General features: G+C 38.2%; 1 protein-coding gene and 1 pseudogene across 6 annotated transcripts in view; both read right to left on the bottom strand.

Annotated features, from left to right (window-relative positions):
• Sbf2 (SET binding factor 2) overlaps positions 1–18,396 on the bottom strand; it is a 382,011-nt gene that overhangs the window by 123,142 nt on the left and 240,473 nt on the right. For all 6 annotated transcript variants that reach the window (XM_085692888.2, XM_085692889.2, XM_085692890.2 and 3 more), the window contains one exon: positions 3,463–3,531. In XM_085692888.2, coding sequence (XP_085549014.2) covers positions 3,463–3,531 — 69 coding nt within the window. The remainder of the gene's footprint in view (positions 1–3,462; positions 3,532–18,396) is intronic.
• LOC125416969 (histone H3.3A-like) lies at positions 14,312–15,106 on the bottom strand (annotated as a pseudogene).

Raw genomic sequence — 18,396 nt, 5'->3', positions numbered from 1 at the left:
TTATTATTGTACTCATAAATCAATGTATCTCTCAATCCTCATCTGAGAAGCTTCTTGCAGGAGATGGTTGTTACTAGTCAAGGTGCAGAAAATAAGAGACTGCATATATACAGCACCACCTCAAGACTCAGGAATCATTGTGGCAAAGAGGGCAAAAAGAATCAGAGAGCCAGAGGCAGTGGATGACTACAAGGAAAGCAGTGCTTTTTGGCACAGCAGGGCTATTGAACTCACAACAGTTGTGACAGCAGGCACAAGACCTGTGCAAGGCCAAACCAGTCCAAATCCCAGCATCAAAATAAAGTTGGGCACAAAACCCTATCCCTAGTCATGAAGTAAATTGACAATTGCTAGCTGCTGGGAGAGGGAGAGACAATTTCTCTTAAGGATGTAGCCCCTGGTAAGGAGCTCCAGTAGAAGACTACACATCCAAGGACATTTAGGCAGTAGAAAATTGGTTTTGCTTTTTAGAAGGTCACAAAGTTGGGTGGGTCCAGGAAGAATAGAGGGGTGAATATGAAATCACATGCTGTATAAAAAATTCGAAGAACTTATAAAAGTTAAATTTAAAAAATATAAATCAGTTGAGTCTATTCCATAAGACAGCGGTGAGCAAATCCCAAGAGTTTATACTGGCTGGGAAATATGCTGGCTCACTTCAATTTGTGGCCAGGATAAAGCAATTTACATCTACTTCCTACATTAAAAATGTTATGCACTAGAAATAATTCCCCAAAGATGCATATTGAGAAAAATATCCAACAATCTGTGTGATTCACCTTCCTTGACCACTGTGCACTCTTCCTCCTAAAACCATCTCTTTGCCCTGCTTTGGGACCCTGGACATGGGTCTTCTAAATATCTTTCCTTTGCCAATGGGACTATTAAGGATTATTAATAAAGATGCTAAGGGATACTGCAGTAGGAGTGGCTTCTTTCTCTTGCTTCTGGATATGGAATATTCCTTTACACTGTGTGAATATATGTTGCTGTCACTGGTTTAATAAAGAAGCTAACTGGCCAATTGCTGGACAGGATGAAGTTAGGGAGAGAGTCAAACAGAGAATGCTGGGAAGAAGGGCAGAGTGAGAGAAGTCACAAGCAGATGCAGAGAGAAGCAAGACAAGCATACCATAATGAGAAAAGGTACCAAGCCATGTGGCAAAGCATAGAGAAAATATGGGTTAATTTAAATTTAAGAGTTAACAAACCTGAGCTATTGACTGAGCATTTATAATTAATATTAAGCCTCTGTATGGTTATTTGTTGAGCCATCTGCAGGACAGAAACTTCTACATCTGGAGACTGTTTTATTTTTTTGCTCCTGCCTGTGAGATACCTGAAGAGCTCACTGTCCATGAAGTTTCAGTAGTGGACCTTGGAAGCCCAGTGGCATTCTAGTAGACAGAAATCCAAGCAAGTCTTACCAGCACTGCAGCAGGTAGTTTCCAGTTGCTTACCTGCTGGGCGCATCTTACACTGTATTGGCCATAGCAACACCTCCCCAACAAGACTGTCTGAGGAGAGGCCCTCCTCTAAGTCTACTTCTTTCTTGGGCATTCAGACTTAGCTCTATAGATAGTAGCTGCTCCTTGTATTCCATTCCTGCATAGTTAGAATTCTCTTTATGTTAGTAGTTAACTATTAATTGTTCCTTGCATTTAAACTTCTTTGAATTAGGTAATGAGATGTATGCTTTTAATCCTAGCACATGGTAAGTAGGAGTAGGCAGATCTCATGAGTTTGAGGACAGTCTGGTCTCCATAGCTAGTTCCAGGTCAGACAAGGTTACAGAGACCTTGCCTTAACTACCCCCTAAAACCAAAATCCAACAAACAATTTTCCCTTTTCAAATGACTGATAAATAAGCTTCTTGTTCCTACTGGAACTTTGATAATTGACCCTAAAGTCAAAGCAAATATTTAAATGTAACTCAAAGCATAAGTTTTTATTAAGTCTGACAATGCGGAGAAAACAGCATTAGCTGAATGTGTTAGCTTGCTGTCTCCCGAAGCAGATGGCTCAATAGTAAGTCAGATGTTACAACCGCTTGGTTCTTACTGCTTATTTTAGAAAGATGCACTAAATGAGGATCTTGTTTTGTTTTTTTAACTCTTTTTTTAAACTTATTTTTTTAAAAAAGAAAAACTATCTTTTTTTCATTATACATACCAATCCAAGTTCCCACTCCCTTCCCTCCTCCCATTCCTTCCACACACCCTCCCACCCACCCCCATCCAATCCTCAGAGAGGTTAAGGCACATTGCTTTGGGGAAGGTCCAATGCCCTCCCTACTATATCTAGGCCGAGCAAGGCATCCACCAAAGCGAATAGGTTCCCCAAACGCCAGCACAAGCAGTAGGGATAAATCATGATGCCACTGCCAGTGCCCCTCAGTCTGCCCCAGCCATGCAATTGTCATCCACATTCAGAGGGTCTAGTTTGGTCCTATGCTTGTTCCTTCCCAGTCCAGCTGGAGCTGGTGAGCTCTCATTAGCTCAGGTAGACTGTTTCTTTCAGTGAACCCATCATGGTCTTGACCTCTTTGCTCATCTTATCATTCCTTCTACTCTTCAACTGGACTTTGAGCTCAGTCTAGTGCTCCTATGTGGGTCTCTGCCTCTGTTTCCATCAGTTGCTAGATGAAGGTTCTATGGTGATATTTAAGATATTCATCAGTCTGACTATAGGGCAAGTCAAGATTGGGTCCCCTCTCCTCTACTGCTTAGGAACTTAGCTGGGGTCATCCTTGTGGATTCTTGGGAATTTCTATAGAGCCAGTTTTTTTTTTTAAATAAGAGAAAGACAATAAAGAGAACTTGCTAGACTGGTTTGTTCTAAGAGCTAGGAGAGGCAAGACGGTTCAGTGGTTCAGTGGGTAAAGATGCTTGCCCCCCAAGCCTTATGATCTGAATTCAACCCTCAGAACTAACATGGTGGAAGGACAGAGAATCAACCTTTGCAAGCTGTCTTCTGCACAACATGGTATAAGTTCACTTGCTCTCTTATCTATCCCCACACATACATGAGCAGGCAAAATAATATTATAAAAAATTAGGGCTAATTTTTATGTGATGGCATGAACAGTAGAGTTATAATAAAGTGTAGAATTAAAAAAAAATCACTTTGGCTCTGTGAGTTCAAGGCCAGCCTGGTCTACAAGAGTACGTTCCAGAACAGGCTCCAAAGCTACAGAGAAACCTCCCAACCTCCCCCAAAATTCACTTTGGACAGTCCAGAAAATTGACAGTAAATTCTATGTTGTCTCTATGGATGTCATTCATTCATTAAGTGTATGTTAATAATGTCCTGGTCTCATGAGGCTTACTTTTGTGGCAGGGTGAACTTACCCATAAGTCCTTAGTATAATAAGGGGACAGACTCACAAAATGCCATGAGAAATCAAACAAAACACACATATGTAAATCATAACAAGTTTATGTATGTACCAAGCAAACTTACCCTATAGAAAGCACTGGTCAGAGGGAGTAGTGCTGCAGCAATGTTATATTCTTCTAAACTTGAACAATCCTTAAAGAAAACAAGGGCAAATGAACATTAGAATCTTTATCAGAATCACAAATGTAAGACATAGCAGGTTTGGGCTTTATTGTCACTGTTCTGTGAAATTTTTCATTTTATTCCAGGTTGTTACTAAGGCATAGCTGGGTAAGTCCAGGAAAAAATATTGTCCCTGAAGCACATTCATTTAGAAACAAAGTATAAACACATTGGGAAGGATATGGCTTTTATGTTTTACTGATGAACAGCTATTTTACTTTTAGAAACTGTGTTAAAATGTGTTTTAATAAATCAGAAAATTTTAGAGGGAATTTTCAGTATACCCAATATATTTCACTGAGTCAAAGATATTTTTTCCCACATGCTTTAGAAAGTATGTGGGCAAAGAGGAACCATTATTCACTGTTTGTTGGAAGGTAAACTAGTACAACCACTATGAAAGTCAGTGCAATTTTCTTAAAACAAAACAAAAAAATCGCACTACCATTAATACCTAGTATACTTAACAACTTCTAAAGTATTCCGTAACTTACCACAGATACTTGCAAAACCTATGTTTATTGCTACTCTATTCTCAACTGTAAGGAAAAGGAATTAACTTAAAATGTTCATGACTGATGAACAGGTAATGTAAGCATTTCATTTGGTCATGAAGAAAAATGAAATTGTGAAAATTCCAAGATAACAGACAGATCTGAAAAATATTAACTGAGGTAGCACAGACTCAGAAAAACAAATACCACATGTTCTCTTTCATATGTGTGTATACACACACACATATGTATTTAGAGAATACATACACACACATACATATATATCATGAAATAAAAGAAGACAAGAGGGCTGCCGTGTTGTTTTATGCTCTCTGTGAGGATCTGGGTTGGACTCTGGATATTGGTTGTATAGACATTAAACTGGAATGAAAGAGCTGTGGCTTTAGGTTATAGTTTTAGCTATAAAAGAGGTAAATTATTGGAACTATTTTAGTAATGTCTCTCCTTTAGGCACACACATGTTGGGAGACAGGAGGGGAGGAGAAGAGAAACAATCAATGAGAATAATAAAATCAACTGAATTTCAGTGCTTGCCTTGTACTCATAAGACCTTGAACCATAGCACCCACCCCACACAAACAGGAAGATGACTCTGAAGCTAAGTCATTATGATGGAGCCATGTAGATTTTTATTTTAAAATATAGTTAGGCCACAGAGAAAAACCCTACACTTTTTCCTACATGGTATCACTAATGGCCTCTATCATTTCCATAAATCTTATAAAATAACAGCAAAAACTGTTTATCTTTTCCCTCTTGACTATTCTTTATCCCCTTAGGATACTGCTGTGCTCAAGAATGTCATCTATGTCCCAGCACATCTGAATTTCTTTAACAGAAATGCCTTGCATGTTTCTGAAGACTGTCATGAGGCCCAAGGCAATAAAGTTCAACAGACTCGAGCTGTAATCTTCTCCCAAGGAAATGGTTGGGATGCCAAGATGCTTTTTGACTTTGATTTCACAGCAGGGCTTCATTTGTAATGATGCTGTCCAAACTTTAAATGACAACAGCTGTGATATGAAGCTCAACATACTCATTTATAAAAATTTCCCACAAATTAAAAAATTAGAGAATGGTGGCATTTCAATCTATGACCAATTAGCAGGGACTCAGCAGTCATAAAACATTTAGATTAGAAAAAGCTATTTATTATTTTACAAAATGTTTACACATTGTAGTGAATGTCTAAAAACTGTGTGCCAGTCAAACTCTGATTGCAAAATATAAATATGAAATTCTTTGCAAATCACGTTAGAGACATTAATTAGGTTGAAAGATGGAAAAAATTCTAAAACAATAAGACTACAGCTATTGACACAGCAACTGCATTCCAGAATAATGCAGTTATCTACTGGGGAATCAGTTTATAAATACACATTCTAGAGTCTCCTGTGCTTTGGCTACAGTATTGTAGTTATAAACATACCAGGCAACAAACTTGCAAGGACTAGAATACTTATACATGTTGTATTCTCAACTTTGCTATGTAATTTACCTTTAATTTTCCTGCTATAGTTGGTGAATAAAGTCTGCAATCTTAATTCCCATCTATTCTTAAATACTTAATATTTCTAACCTGCATGCCTTTGAACTGTTTTAGCCAACATTCCTGTTTCACAAAACTTTGGATTTCTCAGAATTGTTAGATTCAAACATTTTTTAAAAATGAGAGTCGAAGGTACCATATATTAACGGAACTAACCACAGAACTGAGACTAGGTAGCTCCAGAAAAATAAAAAAATAAGATAGCTATGAATTGTTCAAAGTATTGAAAACATCTGCATCGTCAATACAGGAACAGAAAACAAAAACACCTCTTTATAGTGTAACAGTCTCCTGTTCAGAAATCTTAGTTCTGACTATTATGGAACAATAACCAGACTCTCCTGCCAGGCCTTTAAGTTTGCCATGGAAGAATCATGAGGTGATGTGGACCCATGTCAACAACAATGTGATCACTGTAGATTCCCTGCTATGAGCTGTAGTTCTATAGAGTCATCTCTAGTCACATCTATTGCACACTATACTCACCCCTAATACAATAACATCCCTAGGGAAAGGATTCATTATTTGTCATTTCATGCTTCACCCTTGAGCCTGTAGCACTTCTACATACCTATTCTTACAGCCCTTAAAGTACAATGCTAAGAAAAAAAGCTAGAAAAATTCATTTTACTATAGCTTCAGCATTACACAGATACTAATTTAAATGGTGTATGTGTGTATCATGTGCACTATGATGAGGACGTGAGGTAAGAACAACTTTGTGGAGTTGGTTCTCACCTATGTTTATGTGGCATCCAAAGATAGCACCCAGATCTACAGGCTTGAGTGGCTGGCAGCTTTATCTTCTGAGCCATCTCATTGAACCTTCATTAGTGCTAAATAAACTTATAAAACTATAGAGGATATATCACAGATTTAAATGCTACATATACTTATGTGTACTCTGATACTCATTAGAGACTGAAGATAAATGCTAGGCTTGACAAATATATCAACTCTGTTTTGATTTTAGTTACCCGGAAAATAGAACACTACACCTAGCAAAGGAAAATAATAGCTAACATCTAGTGAGTGTAACTAGGTATCACATATAGTCTTTTTCTAAACTAACTTCATTAAATGATATTTCTTTCACTATATGCTGTAATTGTGCACACTTTGTTGATGAGGAATGGAACCTCTAAAGAGTAAATTACTTGCTGAGATTTACACAGCTACAAATGGAATAAATAAGACTTGAATGTAAGTGGTCTTACTTCAGTAATTTCTGCTTTAAATTTGTGTTTTTATAGTCTCTTGTTTCTCAAATGTAATCAGTTATTGAACTGAATCTAGAAATGGCATCTGAGAACACATACAATCCAGGTAGAAGAAACATTCCAGTAAATTACAAATCTGATCAAGAGAGTTTGAAATTACATCAGACCAATGAAACAGTAATTAAAAGTTAAAACTTAATTAAAATGTAAAAGAACAATTAGAAGCTAGGGTTTGGATGGAACCTCCAGCTCACTTTAAGTTGATCCAGAAAGCCTTCTTCCCCTCCATCCCCCTCTCCAAACCTCCCCCTCTCAAAGAATCTCCAACTAAGGTGCCAAAAAGCCTAGTTCTGAATTCTTGGTGTGGGACAATGGTTTGCAGCCTATCAATTGTATTGTAATAAAACACTGATTGATCTGTAGTCAGGCAGGTAGTATAGGCAGGATAACCAGACAGGAAGAAGATGTGGGAAATGAGAACAGGAGAATTCTGGGAAGAGGAAAGCTTGGTCTGCTGTCCTGATCTGACCACAGAGCAAGCAAGATGTAACTGCCTCATCAAAAAAAGGTACTAAACCATGTGGCTAACATAAAAAAGAATAATGGGCTAATAATATAAGTTATAAGAGTTAATAAGAAGCCAAAGCTAGTGGGCCAATCAGTTTATAGTTAATGTAGACCACTGTGTGATTTCTTTGGAACTTAATGATTGCAGGAACCAGGCAGGACAGAAATCTCAAGTCAATAATTCCTCCCCTGAAGTTGTCAGCAGCCCAAGTCCCCACCTCAAGTACCCAGTTTTTGACCATACTTGGGTATAAAACCAGCTTGTGGTGGACATGTTGTTATGATCTGCTGATGTGAGTACCCTATCCCCTTAACAGACAAGCCCTGCCCACTCCCCCTTCCACCAGATCTTCTGCTTCCTCCAGCTTGCATGCTCTCCCTCTTCTTTAGAGATAGATGTTGCTCTCTCTCTCTCCTGCCTTCTCCTTTTCTAACCCACTAAACAAACTCTATACCCAAACTGTCTGCATGGTATAACTGTCTGTCACCCACCGCAGTCTCCCTCCTGCCTGGAACCCGCCAAGGGATCAGGTGGTGGGACTGGATGCACCTCATGGCTTGCCTTTGGCCCTTGTGTGATTGCCCGCCAACCCACTGAGGCCTCTGACCTGCCGTTCTCCTACCTACCCGCTGCCTTACTCCGGACATCTGTCATTTAGAGAATAACACTAGTGTGTGACTTCTCCAGGCTCTCTCCATGTTCCCTCGAGGACACATGAGGACCCTGGCTCGAACAATCGCTGCAAATGGTAAGGTCCCCTTCTCTAAGTCAGCTTTCACTGACATTTACCTCTGGTTGTTCCCATAGCTAAAAATGTGATCAGACCACCCGGAGTGGTCCTCCTGCCTTTCAAGCCTTTGGGCTCCCCTAGCACTGCACTCACTGAGTGGTGCGTTCGTTTTGGGGTCTGGGATCCCTCAGATTTTTTGCTCTTGTTTTATTTTTTTTCTTTCTTTTGGACAGCTGTAAGTGGTCCCCCTGACAGAGACTGCCCAGGTTGGCCTCTAGCCTCTGACTTCCAAGTGGATGGACTGGAAGTCAGCCAGGCTCAATTACCAACCTCCACCAGCAAAGGGGAGATGCCCCCCTCCTAGGCTTTGAGGTTTGCACTGTTTTTGTTGTTTTCATATTTTCAGCTATGGGAAATAAATCCTCAAAAATTATCAGATACCACCAAGGAGGACTGCCAGTGTCCTGCTGCTGGTATCTCACACCTATCTGCTTTTCCTTTTGCTGGGCAGCCCCTCCCCCAACTGTCTATAAATGCTATTTTCCTCTCATGCTTCCATTCCTTCTATTCTATCCCTGCCACTACTACCACTGGCCTGCAGAAACTGACAAGATTAGTAGGATCTATGAGACAGCTGTTTCCAGTTCCAACCTTTGCTCCCTGCTACAGTGACTAGGTGACATGGAGGCTCATTGTGGTAAGTAATTTTTCTGTCTACTACATGTATAAAAAAATATGTAAATGGTGTGGCCACATGGATGTAATTCTGTTTTAAATGTATGTTCTACATGGCCTCTATGTCTGTCTTGTTATTTTACTTAAAACTCCCACAGCTCAAAAAAGCATGTTTCTCCATACAACACGTGACTGCTGCCATTTTGACTAAGATCAGGTGACCTCACTGCATCTTAACTGAGGTCAGGTGACTTCGCCGCCATCTTAACTGAGGGCCAAGTCAGGTAACTACTTAGTACTGCTATCTTTACTGAGGTATTCCCTGCCTAGTCCCGATATACTCATGCTTTTGTCTCTAAATTCTCTTACTGACTTTGTTACATGTGTGTTTTATGCGGTGATATGCCTTTGGTAGGGCCCACCAAAAGCATCGTCTTCATCCAACTTCTGTTTAATGTGTGTGTGTGTGCGCGCATATATGTGATGAGTTAGCTTTAACTCTGTGTATATGATATGTGTATAAAACTTAAATTCAATTGGGTGGAAATGCATGTATGTTTACTGCTAAACATTATAATTGTCTGTCCTTTATATTTCATTCCAGACTAAGAAAGCAGTAATTCTCATGTTTTAAATTGGTATGTATTCTCAAGTTTCTTACAAAAATACAATATATTTAATCCAACCCTGCTTTAAAATATATCAAGCAGTTCTCTACTATTGTCAGTTCTAACGCTAAGCTTCTATTGCAAACAATTTTCCTCGGGCCCACTGTGGTCTCCCACCTACCCGCTGCCCTGCTCAGGACACTTGCCACTTTAGAGAATACTTGTCATTACCCACTCCCCTACAGGGTACATAAGTGCCCTACTTTTGTTAGGTGCATGACTTCTCCCCTCTCAATCTCTGGGGGTTGAAGAATCTCTAGGGAGTTGCTTTGCTCAACCATACCTGCTCTTTAACTTTATTAATTTGGCTTGATCTAGCTTACTATATTGGCAGAGAAACCTATTATCAGGATATCGAAAACCTATTAATTAGGTCTATTTTTTATGACAGTCTTTTATCTCTATATGGAGGAATTAAATATTAGAAATATAGATAATGAAATCAAAGCTTCTAAAACATACCTAGGAAGAATCTAGAAACAGAGAAAAGAGAAAATAGGTGGGAGGATGTAAAGGGGGCAAAATCAGTGATGAGATGCAAAAAACTCAGTGAGTGTTATGCAGAGGAAATGAAAAGACTCACCCTAAAATGTGTCTTGATAAAATTTCATTAGACCAAGGATAAAATACTAAATCTGTTATTGAAATTATTTTTTAAAAAGTTTACTATCTACAACTCACAAGAATCAAGTTTTAAAAATGTTAAAAATGTTGGCTGATAGAAAAATCAAAGTTTTAGAGTTCTGAGGAAAATTTTATAAAATTTATTTTATATTTTGAAACAACATACTGTGATATTGTTTTGTTTCTTTGTTTTGGTTAAATAATTTTCTTTTAGTGCATGTAGAGACCCATGCAACCATACCCACTATCAGAGATAGACACAGGATAGTTCTGCTGCTGTCTCATCATAGTCTTCTTTTGGGCCTATCACTACTCCTAGGTAACTAACAGCTCCATTCTGTCTGCTGAGGAAGTTGTCTAAACGGAGTTGTATAATCTACAACCTGTTGAAAACAGCTTCCTTCACTCAGAACAGCATCTGTAGAATTCAATGACATGACAGTGTTCAATAGTTCAATTTAACTGCTAAATAGCATCCCATAGCAGCAGCATTCATCTACTGAAGGAAACAGGAGTTGCCAGGTTTGGACAATTATGAAGAGAGATGCCTCAAACACTCATGTACTGGATTTTATGTTAACACCAATCCCCCAGGGTAAATGCTTGGAAATGGAATGGCTAGATTACATGGCAAATGTTTGACTTTATAAGAAATTGTCAAACTGGTTTCCAATCTGGCTCCATCATTTTATCTGAGAATCACTTTATATTTATAACTTTGTCAGAATTTAGTATTTATGGTACCTTTAATAGGTGTATAGAGGTTTCTCTGCAAGCTAAACAGTTTATTGGTGTGGGACCATGGTCTGTATTCTGTCAATTATATTTTAAATAAATGCTGATTGGCCAGTAACCAGGCAGGAAGTATAGGCAGGACAACCAGACAGGAAGTAGAAGAAGGTCAATGAGAACAGGAGAATTCTGGGAAGAAGGAAGCCCATTCCTCTGTAGTTGTGAGCCAGCCACAGAAGAAGCAAAATGTGACTGCCTTGCTGAATAAGGTACCGAGCCACATGGCTAACAGAGACAAGAATAATGGGTTAATGTAAGTTATAAGAATTAATAAGAGGCCTGAGCAAGTGGGCCAATCAGTTTATAGTTAATGTAGACCTCTGTGTGATTTCTCTGAGACTTAATGACTGTGGGAACCGGGCAGGACAGAAAACCTCTGTCAATAGAATGGTGTCCAATGTGTGGACGACTGCATACACATGAAGCCTGACAGAGCTTGGGAAGCAATTCAAGACAAAAAAGAATAAAGCATGGCTTATTGATAGCAACACTTTCTTGGGTGGGCTCTGCTTGCTAGAGGCAAGCACTCATTTAATAGAGACTTCCTGACTCAGCTTTAGCTGTAAAACCTTGCAACTGTTTTAAGAGGTCCTGCCACGAAACACTTAAATGGTATTGATGAAAAGCTGATCATATACTTTTTGGTTTTCAGCCATAGCAGGAAAAAAGCCACACCATTTTAAAATGCCAGCTTTCTGGGCCATCCTGCCAGCACAAACTCTGACTCTTTCAGGCAGGTGGTTCAGCCACAGAGCATTTGAGTGTGGTTTGTAAGCAGACTGTTGCAGCTTGCTTGCTGGCAAGGACCTTGAAATGCCATAGATACATGGCAATAAATATGGCTGCAACCGGTACATCCGCCAAGAGGCCAGAATCTCAGAAAGCTAAGGAATGGGCTGGATCCAGCTGTCAAAGCCACGGCTTTAATCCTCTCCATATTGTTTAGCAAATTAAAGACTCACGTGGTCAGAAAGACAGATATACGGTAAAGAGAGATTCAAAGATGAAGAAACCCTCTAAATGGTTTACAATGTGTTAAAAATATATGCAGACTTGGGAGATAAAAGAAAATGGTTAAAGTCCCTTAAAAAAAAAAGAGAGTAGTTGGTTGTGGAGGCACATGCCTTTAACCCCAATGTTTGGGAGGTAGAGGCAGACAGATCTCTGTGAATTCAAGGCATGGTGGCACACACCTTTAATCCTAGTACTTGGGAGGCAGAGGCAGGAGGATCTCTGTGAGTTCAAGGATAGCCTGGTCTACAGAGGGAGTTCCAGGACAGCTAAAGATACACAGAGAATCTGTCTCAAAAAGCCAAAAATTAAAAGTAAAAATAAAAAAAATAGAGGTTAAAATAGAACCACATAAAGATGAAAAACACAGAGAATCTTGATATTGTATGTTATTATGCTCCCTTTGAATTGTTTGAATCCTGAGGAAGGAGCAACACCTGCTAAAAGATATTTGCTTATAAATGCTGCTGAATTAATCCAAGATAGGTATTTTGAAAATACCTTGACTTCAAAATTTAAGTCAAAAGGTATGTTACTTTGGAGAAGAGAATTTGTTTTTATTTTCACAGGAAATGTCAGGCTATGGATTCATTTTGAGTTAAGAAAAAATCAGGTTTGATCAAGGAAGACCACCTGAGAAATCTCCAGTAGAAACAGATGGCCCAGAAAACTGAGTTCTACATCAAGAACAGATTCAAGATGCTGACTGAGATGATCAAGCCTCACAGGATACTACAGTCAGGACTTGATCATAACTCTAAATTTTCTTTAGGACCCTATAAGATTATCAGCACCCCAAACCAGCAGGAAGTAGCCTGGAAAACTATGCCCACATTCTCAAAAAATGGACTATGGATGTTCTGTTTTTTTTTTAAGAGGGAGAAGTAGTGTGGGATCATGGTCTGTATTCTGTCAATTATATTTTAAATAAATGCTGATTTGCCAGTAGTCAGGCAGGAAGTATAGGCAGGACAACCTTACAGGAAGTAGAGGCAGGTCAATGAGAACAGGAGAATTCTGGGAAGAAGGAAGCCCATTCCTCTGCAGTTATAAGCCTGCCACAGAAGAAGCAAGATGCGACTGCCTCGTTGAATATTGTACTGAGCCACGTGGCTAACATAGACAAGAATACTGGGTTAATTTAAGTTATAAGAGTTAATAAGAGGCCTGAGCTAGAGGGCTAAGCAGTTTATAGTTAATGTAGACCTCTGTGTGATTTCTTTGGGACTTAATGACTGTGGGAACTAGGCAGGACAGAAAACTTAGTCAACAAGTTTATATATCTCCAATGGCCAAAAATAAGGAACATATTTTAATGTGCTTATTTACCACCTGTGATGCAGTATCTGTTTGACACACTCATTAAAAAAAAAGTGACTAAGATTTTATTTCTCAGTTGTAAGAATTGTTTAGTTTTGGGTTTAAGTCCTATATCAAACCTATTTTGCCAATGTTGTTTTCCAGTATGTGCTTTTTACTTTAAAAAGAAATTGTGTGTGTGTGTGTGTGTGTGTGTGTGTTTGCACATGAGTACACTGGCACATGTGCCACTGAATACATGCCAAAGGAGGACAGACAACAAATTTGTCAGGTTAGTCCCTCTCCTTTCAACTTCACTTAGGTTTCAGGGATCAAGAGGACAAGAGGTTTTCTGGGAAAATGCATTTATCCACTGATAAATCTCTCCATCTTTTTAATTTTTTAAAAATTGCATTTTAAATGTTTATTTAATGTGTGTGGGTATTTCTGTTTGCACACTAGAAGAGTGCAATGGATTCTATGGGACAGTTACAGATGATTGTGAGCTGCCATTTTCTATTAGGTATTATATTACTTTATGTAGTTTATTAAAAAACAAAACAAAACTAAAAAAAAAAACCCTACACATTAAGAGTCACCAATCTCTGTCTCCCAGATGCTGGGATTAAAGGTGTGCACCACCACACCTAGATCAAAAGTAATTTTTAAACTTTAACAATTTTTAAATTGTTTTCATTGAGCTATATATTTTTTCCATTGTTCTCCTTTCCTCTCCCAAGGTCCCATGTTCCCAATTTACTCAGGAGATCTTGTCCTTTTCTACTTCCCATGTAGATTAGATCCATGTATGTCTCTTTTAGGGTCCTCTTTGTTGTCTTGGTTCTCTGGGATTGTGAATTGTAGGTTGTTTTTCTTTATGTCTAAAAGCCACTGATGAGTGAGTACATATGTTATTTGTCTTTCTGTGTCTGGGTTACCAAACTCAATATGATGTTTTCAAGATCCATCCATTTTCTCGCAGATTTCAAGATGTCTGCTGTGTAGTGCTCCACTGTGTAAATATTCCACATTTCCTTATCCATTATTTAGTCAAGGGGCATGTAGGTTGTTTCCAGGTTCTGCCTATGACCACATACCTGATTTCTGTCCCCTATTTTTCCACTCGCAATCATATACTTAGGTACCTTTTGATCCCATGGAAAAAATATCTAACATTCAGAACTATTGATAACAGGAAGAAGAGGAAAAAAATTTTTTTTGAGAATGAAATGTTTCCCCTCATAGTGGACTTTTAAGCACGTTCTCCGCGTATGCGGCATGCTAGCTGGATATCTTTTGGCATAATTGTTACACGTTTGGCATGGATAGCACACAGGTTGGTATCTTCAAAAAGGCCAACCAGATAGGCCTCACTTGCCTCCTACAAAGCACCAATAGCTGCACTCTGGAAGCGCAGATCTGTTTTGAAGTCCTGAGCAATTTCTCGCACCAGACGCTGGAAGGGGAGTTTGCGGATCAGAAGTTCAGTGGATTTCTGATAGCGTCTGATTTCATGGAGTGCCACAGTACCAGGCCTGTAACGATGAGGTTTCTTCACCCCTCCAGTAGAGGGCGCACCCTTGCGAGCGGCTTTTGTAGCCAGTTGTTTCCTGGGTGCTTTACCACCGGTGAATTTATGGGCAGTCTGCTTTGTACGAGCCATGGTATGGGCACCTCCTTACTTACCTCCCTTCTCCTTTGGCTGGAGCTTGGTAAGTGAGAGGCGGTGGCCCTGTAGATTGCTTTTGATAAGACTGTCATTTTTATTCTGTTAATTCTACCTACCCAAGAGCATGAGAGATTTTTTCCATTTTTTTTGTCTTCTTCAGTTTCTTTTCTTTCTTTCTTTTTTTCTTTTTTTAAAAATTTAAAGTTCTTGTCATACAGGTCTTCTACTTGTTTGGTAAGAGTTATTCCACGATATTTTATGTTATTTGTGGCTATTGTGAAGGGTGTGTTTCTCTGACTTCTTTCTCAGACCATTTATCATCTGTGTAAAGGAGGGATACTCATTTTTTTTTTTTTAGTTAATCTTGTATCATGGTACATTACTGAAGGTGTTTATGAGTTGTAGAAGTTCCTTGGTAGAATTTCTGGGGTCACTTAAGTAAACTATCATTTCATCAGTAAATAGTAAGAGTTTTACTTCTTTTCTAATTTGTATCCCCTTGATCTCCTTTTGTTGTCTTAATTGCTCTAGCTAAAACCTCAAGAACTATATTGAATAGATATGGAGGAAGTGGAAACTTTGCCTTGTTCCTAACAAATGCAATTGCTTTGAGTTTCTCTCCACTTAGTTTGATGCTGCCTTTATTATGTAAGGAATGTTCCTTGTATTCCTGATCTATCCAAGACCTATATCATGAAGGGGTGCTAGATTTTATTGAAGGCTTTTCCAGCATTTAAGGAGATAATCATGTGATTTTTTCCCCCCAGCTTATTTATATGGTGGATTACATTGACAGATTTTCATATGTTAAACCATCTCTGCATTTCTGGGATGAAGCCCATTTGATCATGGTGGATGATTTTTCTAATGTGTTCTTGGATTTGGTTTGCCAGTATTTTATTGAGTATTTTTGCATCAATGTTCACAAGTGATATTGGTTTTTAATTCTTTCTTAGTAATGCTTTTGTTTGGTTTGGGTATTAGGGTTAACTGTAAATTCATAAAGAGTTTGGTAATGTTCTTTTTGTTCCTATTGTGTGGAACAATTTGAGGTGTATTGGTACTAGTTATTTGAAAATCTTGTAGAATTCTGTGCTGAAGCCATCTGGCACTGGGCTTTTTCTGGTTGGGAGACTTTTGATGACTGTTCCTATTTCTTTAGCAGTTACAGGTCTATTAATTTGCTTATCTGATCTTGATTTAATATTGTAAATGATACTTATCTAAAAATGTGCCCATTTCCTTTAAGTTTTCCAATTTTGTGGAGTACAGGTTTTGCAATATGAACTGATAATTCTCTGGATTTCTTCCATATTTGCTGTTATGTCCCCCTTTTCATTTCTGATTTTGTTAATGTGGATATTCTCTCTCTGTCTTTTGGTTAGTTTGGATAAAAGTTCTTCTGTAATGTTGGAGTATCCATCTTCAGCCTACAGGCTCATAGTATCCACAGACTTTTCATGAAGCCGGAAATTTGAAAGACTGTTATGCATAGATTGACAGTTTGTCCGTCACCTTCTTCTGTGTCCTGCAGAATGTCTGGCAGACTCTTTTATAAAGCAGGAACCCTGAAGGACTGTCTTACCATCTTTAGGCAAGTTCAGCAGTCATTTTCCTGTGGGTTCTGTATGTCCAGTTTATACAGCATACCATCAAGCAGTGTAGGCAGTTTCTTGCCCAAAATGGCTAGCCTTGTCACATTGAAGGCAAATTCCATAATGAGTTTCTTCAAAGCCCATCAACTTCTCTGAAGTGATTGCTGCCAGAAGCAGACATGTCTCACTGTCAAGAAAAGTCTAAGTTCTTAAAATACTTTAAATGCCATATTCTGAAAGTCTTTGAAAGACTTGAAGAATACCTATCCATCTGAAATAAACCTCTGTACATCTAGAAAACCTAAGTTGACTACAAGTTTGACTATTATAGATGACTATCTATTAACCCATAATTTTTAATTGTGCATTATATTTTTAAATAAACTATACAAACATAATACCTTTGAGTACATTGCCCCCCAATTCTTAAGAACAATGCCAATGTTTCAAAGAAATAAGCTATTGCTATTTACACTCATATATCTTTGCTTTCTTCATCCAGCAAGAATAAATCCAGTGCCTACAAATTGAAAGTTTGTGTATGGTCCCTATCATTGGGAATTATTCTGTTAAAGAGACTTTACTTGTTAGTGAAATGGACAGGCTCAGAAATGGTTTAAACAAATTAATGTATTTGATATGCAAAACTAAAAGCAGAGAAAAATATGATAGAAGCATACAAGAGAAATGACTGCATTCAACATGCAGAAAAGAGTTCATGAATCAGAGACAGTTGAACTGGACTTGTGGGAAAATAACTATTTGGACTTAACATTCTTCTTTCACCTATTGCTCATTTAAGAAAATGTTTTACACCTTTAGTTAATGGGTATTGTTTTACAAGTGGTTTTAGTTGCCATGTTTTAAAAATATACAAAGGTCATATATGATGAGCAAGCTAATATATAAGGATAGTACACTTAAGCACAAATTAATATTTTAAGCTATTTTTATAGTATACTTCTGTTTTCACATATATACTTCACATTAGAAATGACATCCACTAAATTTTAATAAAAGTACTGTTTTGTCTCAAAAATTCCAAAATTACCTACTTATATTAAAGATTTTTCTTTAAATTCAAAGAAATAGACCTGTTATGGTCTGAATTCTAAGTTGTCCATGAAAGCTCACATGATAAAAAGCCTGTATTACAGTTTTGAAGATATGATTGGACCAGGAGAGCTTGAACTTCATTTACAGCTGAATAGAACTCAGGGAGTAGAGTCTGGTTAGAGGAAGTCATTAGGGGTATGGCTGTAAGTGCATTATTTTGTTCCTGGGTACTTCCTCTTGTTCTGTTTTTAGGCCACAATGAATGAGGTGAGCAACTTTTTTCTGTCATGCCCTGTCTCATGATCTTCTGTCCCAAGTAAGGCTCAGAAACAATGGAAGCAACCAACCAGGAACTAAAACTTTGAAATTAAGAGCCAAATAGATCCTTTCTCCTAAAAATTGTTTTCTCAAGATTAATATATGGAACAAACATTATTACTATTAAAAGACACTCTGTCTAGAATATTGAAAAAAAGCAAAGGTCTGGTCATTATGATATCTATTCTTACCCCTAGCACATACTATGGTATTGCTATCTTGACCCAAACATTTCACATTCGTGGAACCTGTTTTCTTTAACTAGAAGAAAGTTTATCAATGATCTGTAAAGACCTTTGTTTCATACTGTCCTAAAGCCCTTGAAAGATTACACTTCTGATTTCAACTAGCTCAATGAAAAGATTATCAAGAACGGGAACTCAGGCAGATATCTCCTGCAAACACTCTGGCTACAAGAGTGGATTCCAGAAGCCAGTTGCATGATGTTTATAGAACACAATGTTAGGCTCAATGTGTACTCATGACACTCCACATTAGGAAAGAGTGTCCTTAAAATATATTACTTCATTTCTAAAGAGATGTGTC

The sequence above is a fragment of the Myodes glareolus genome, chromosome 7, assembly GCF_982192425.1.
Source record: "Myodes glareolus chromosome 7, mMyoGla1.1, whole genome shotgun sequence".
Taxonomy (NCBI): domain Eukaryota; kingdom Metazoa; phylum Chordata; class Mammalia; order Rodentia; family Cricetidae; genus Myodes; species Myodes glareolus.
Note: the sequence above shows the minus strand (reverse complement) of the source record. Positions and strands in the feature narration are given on the sequence as shown.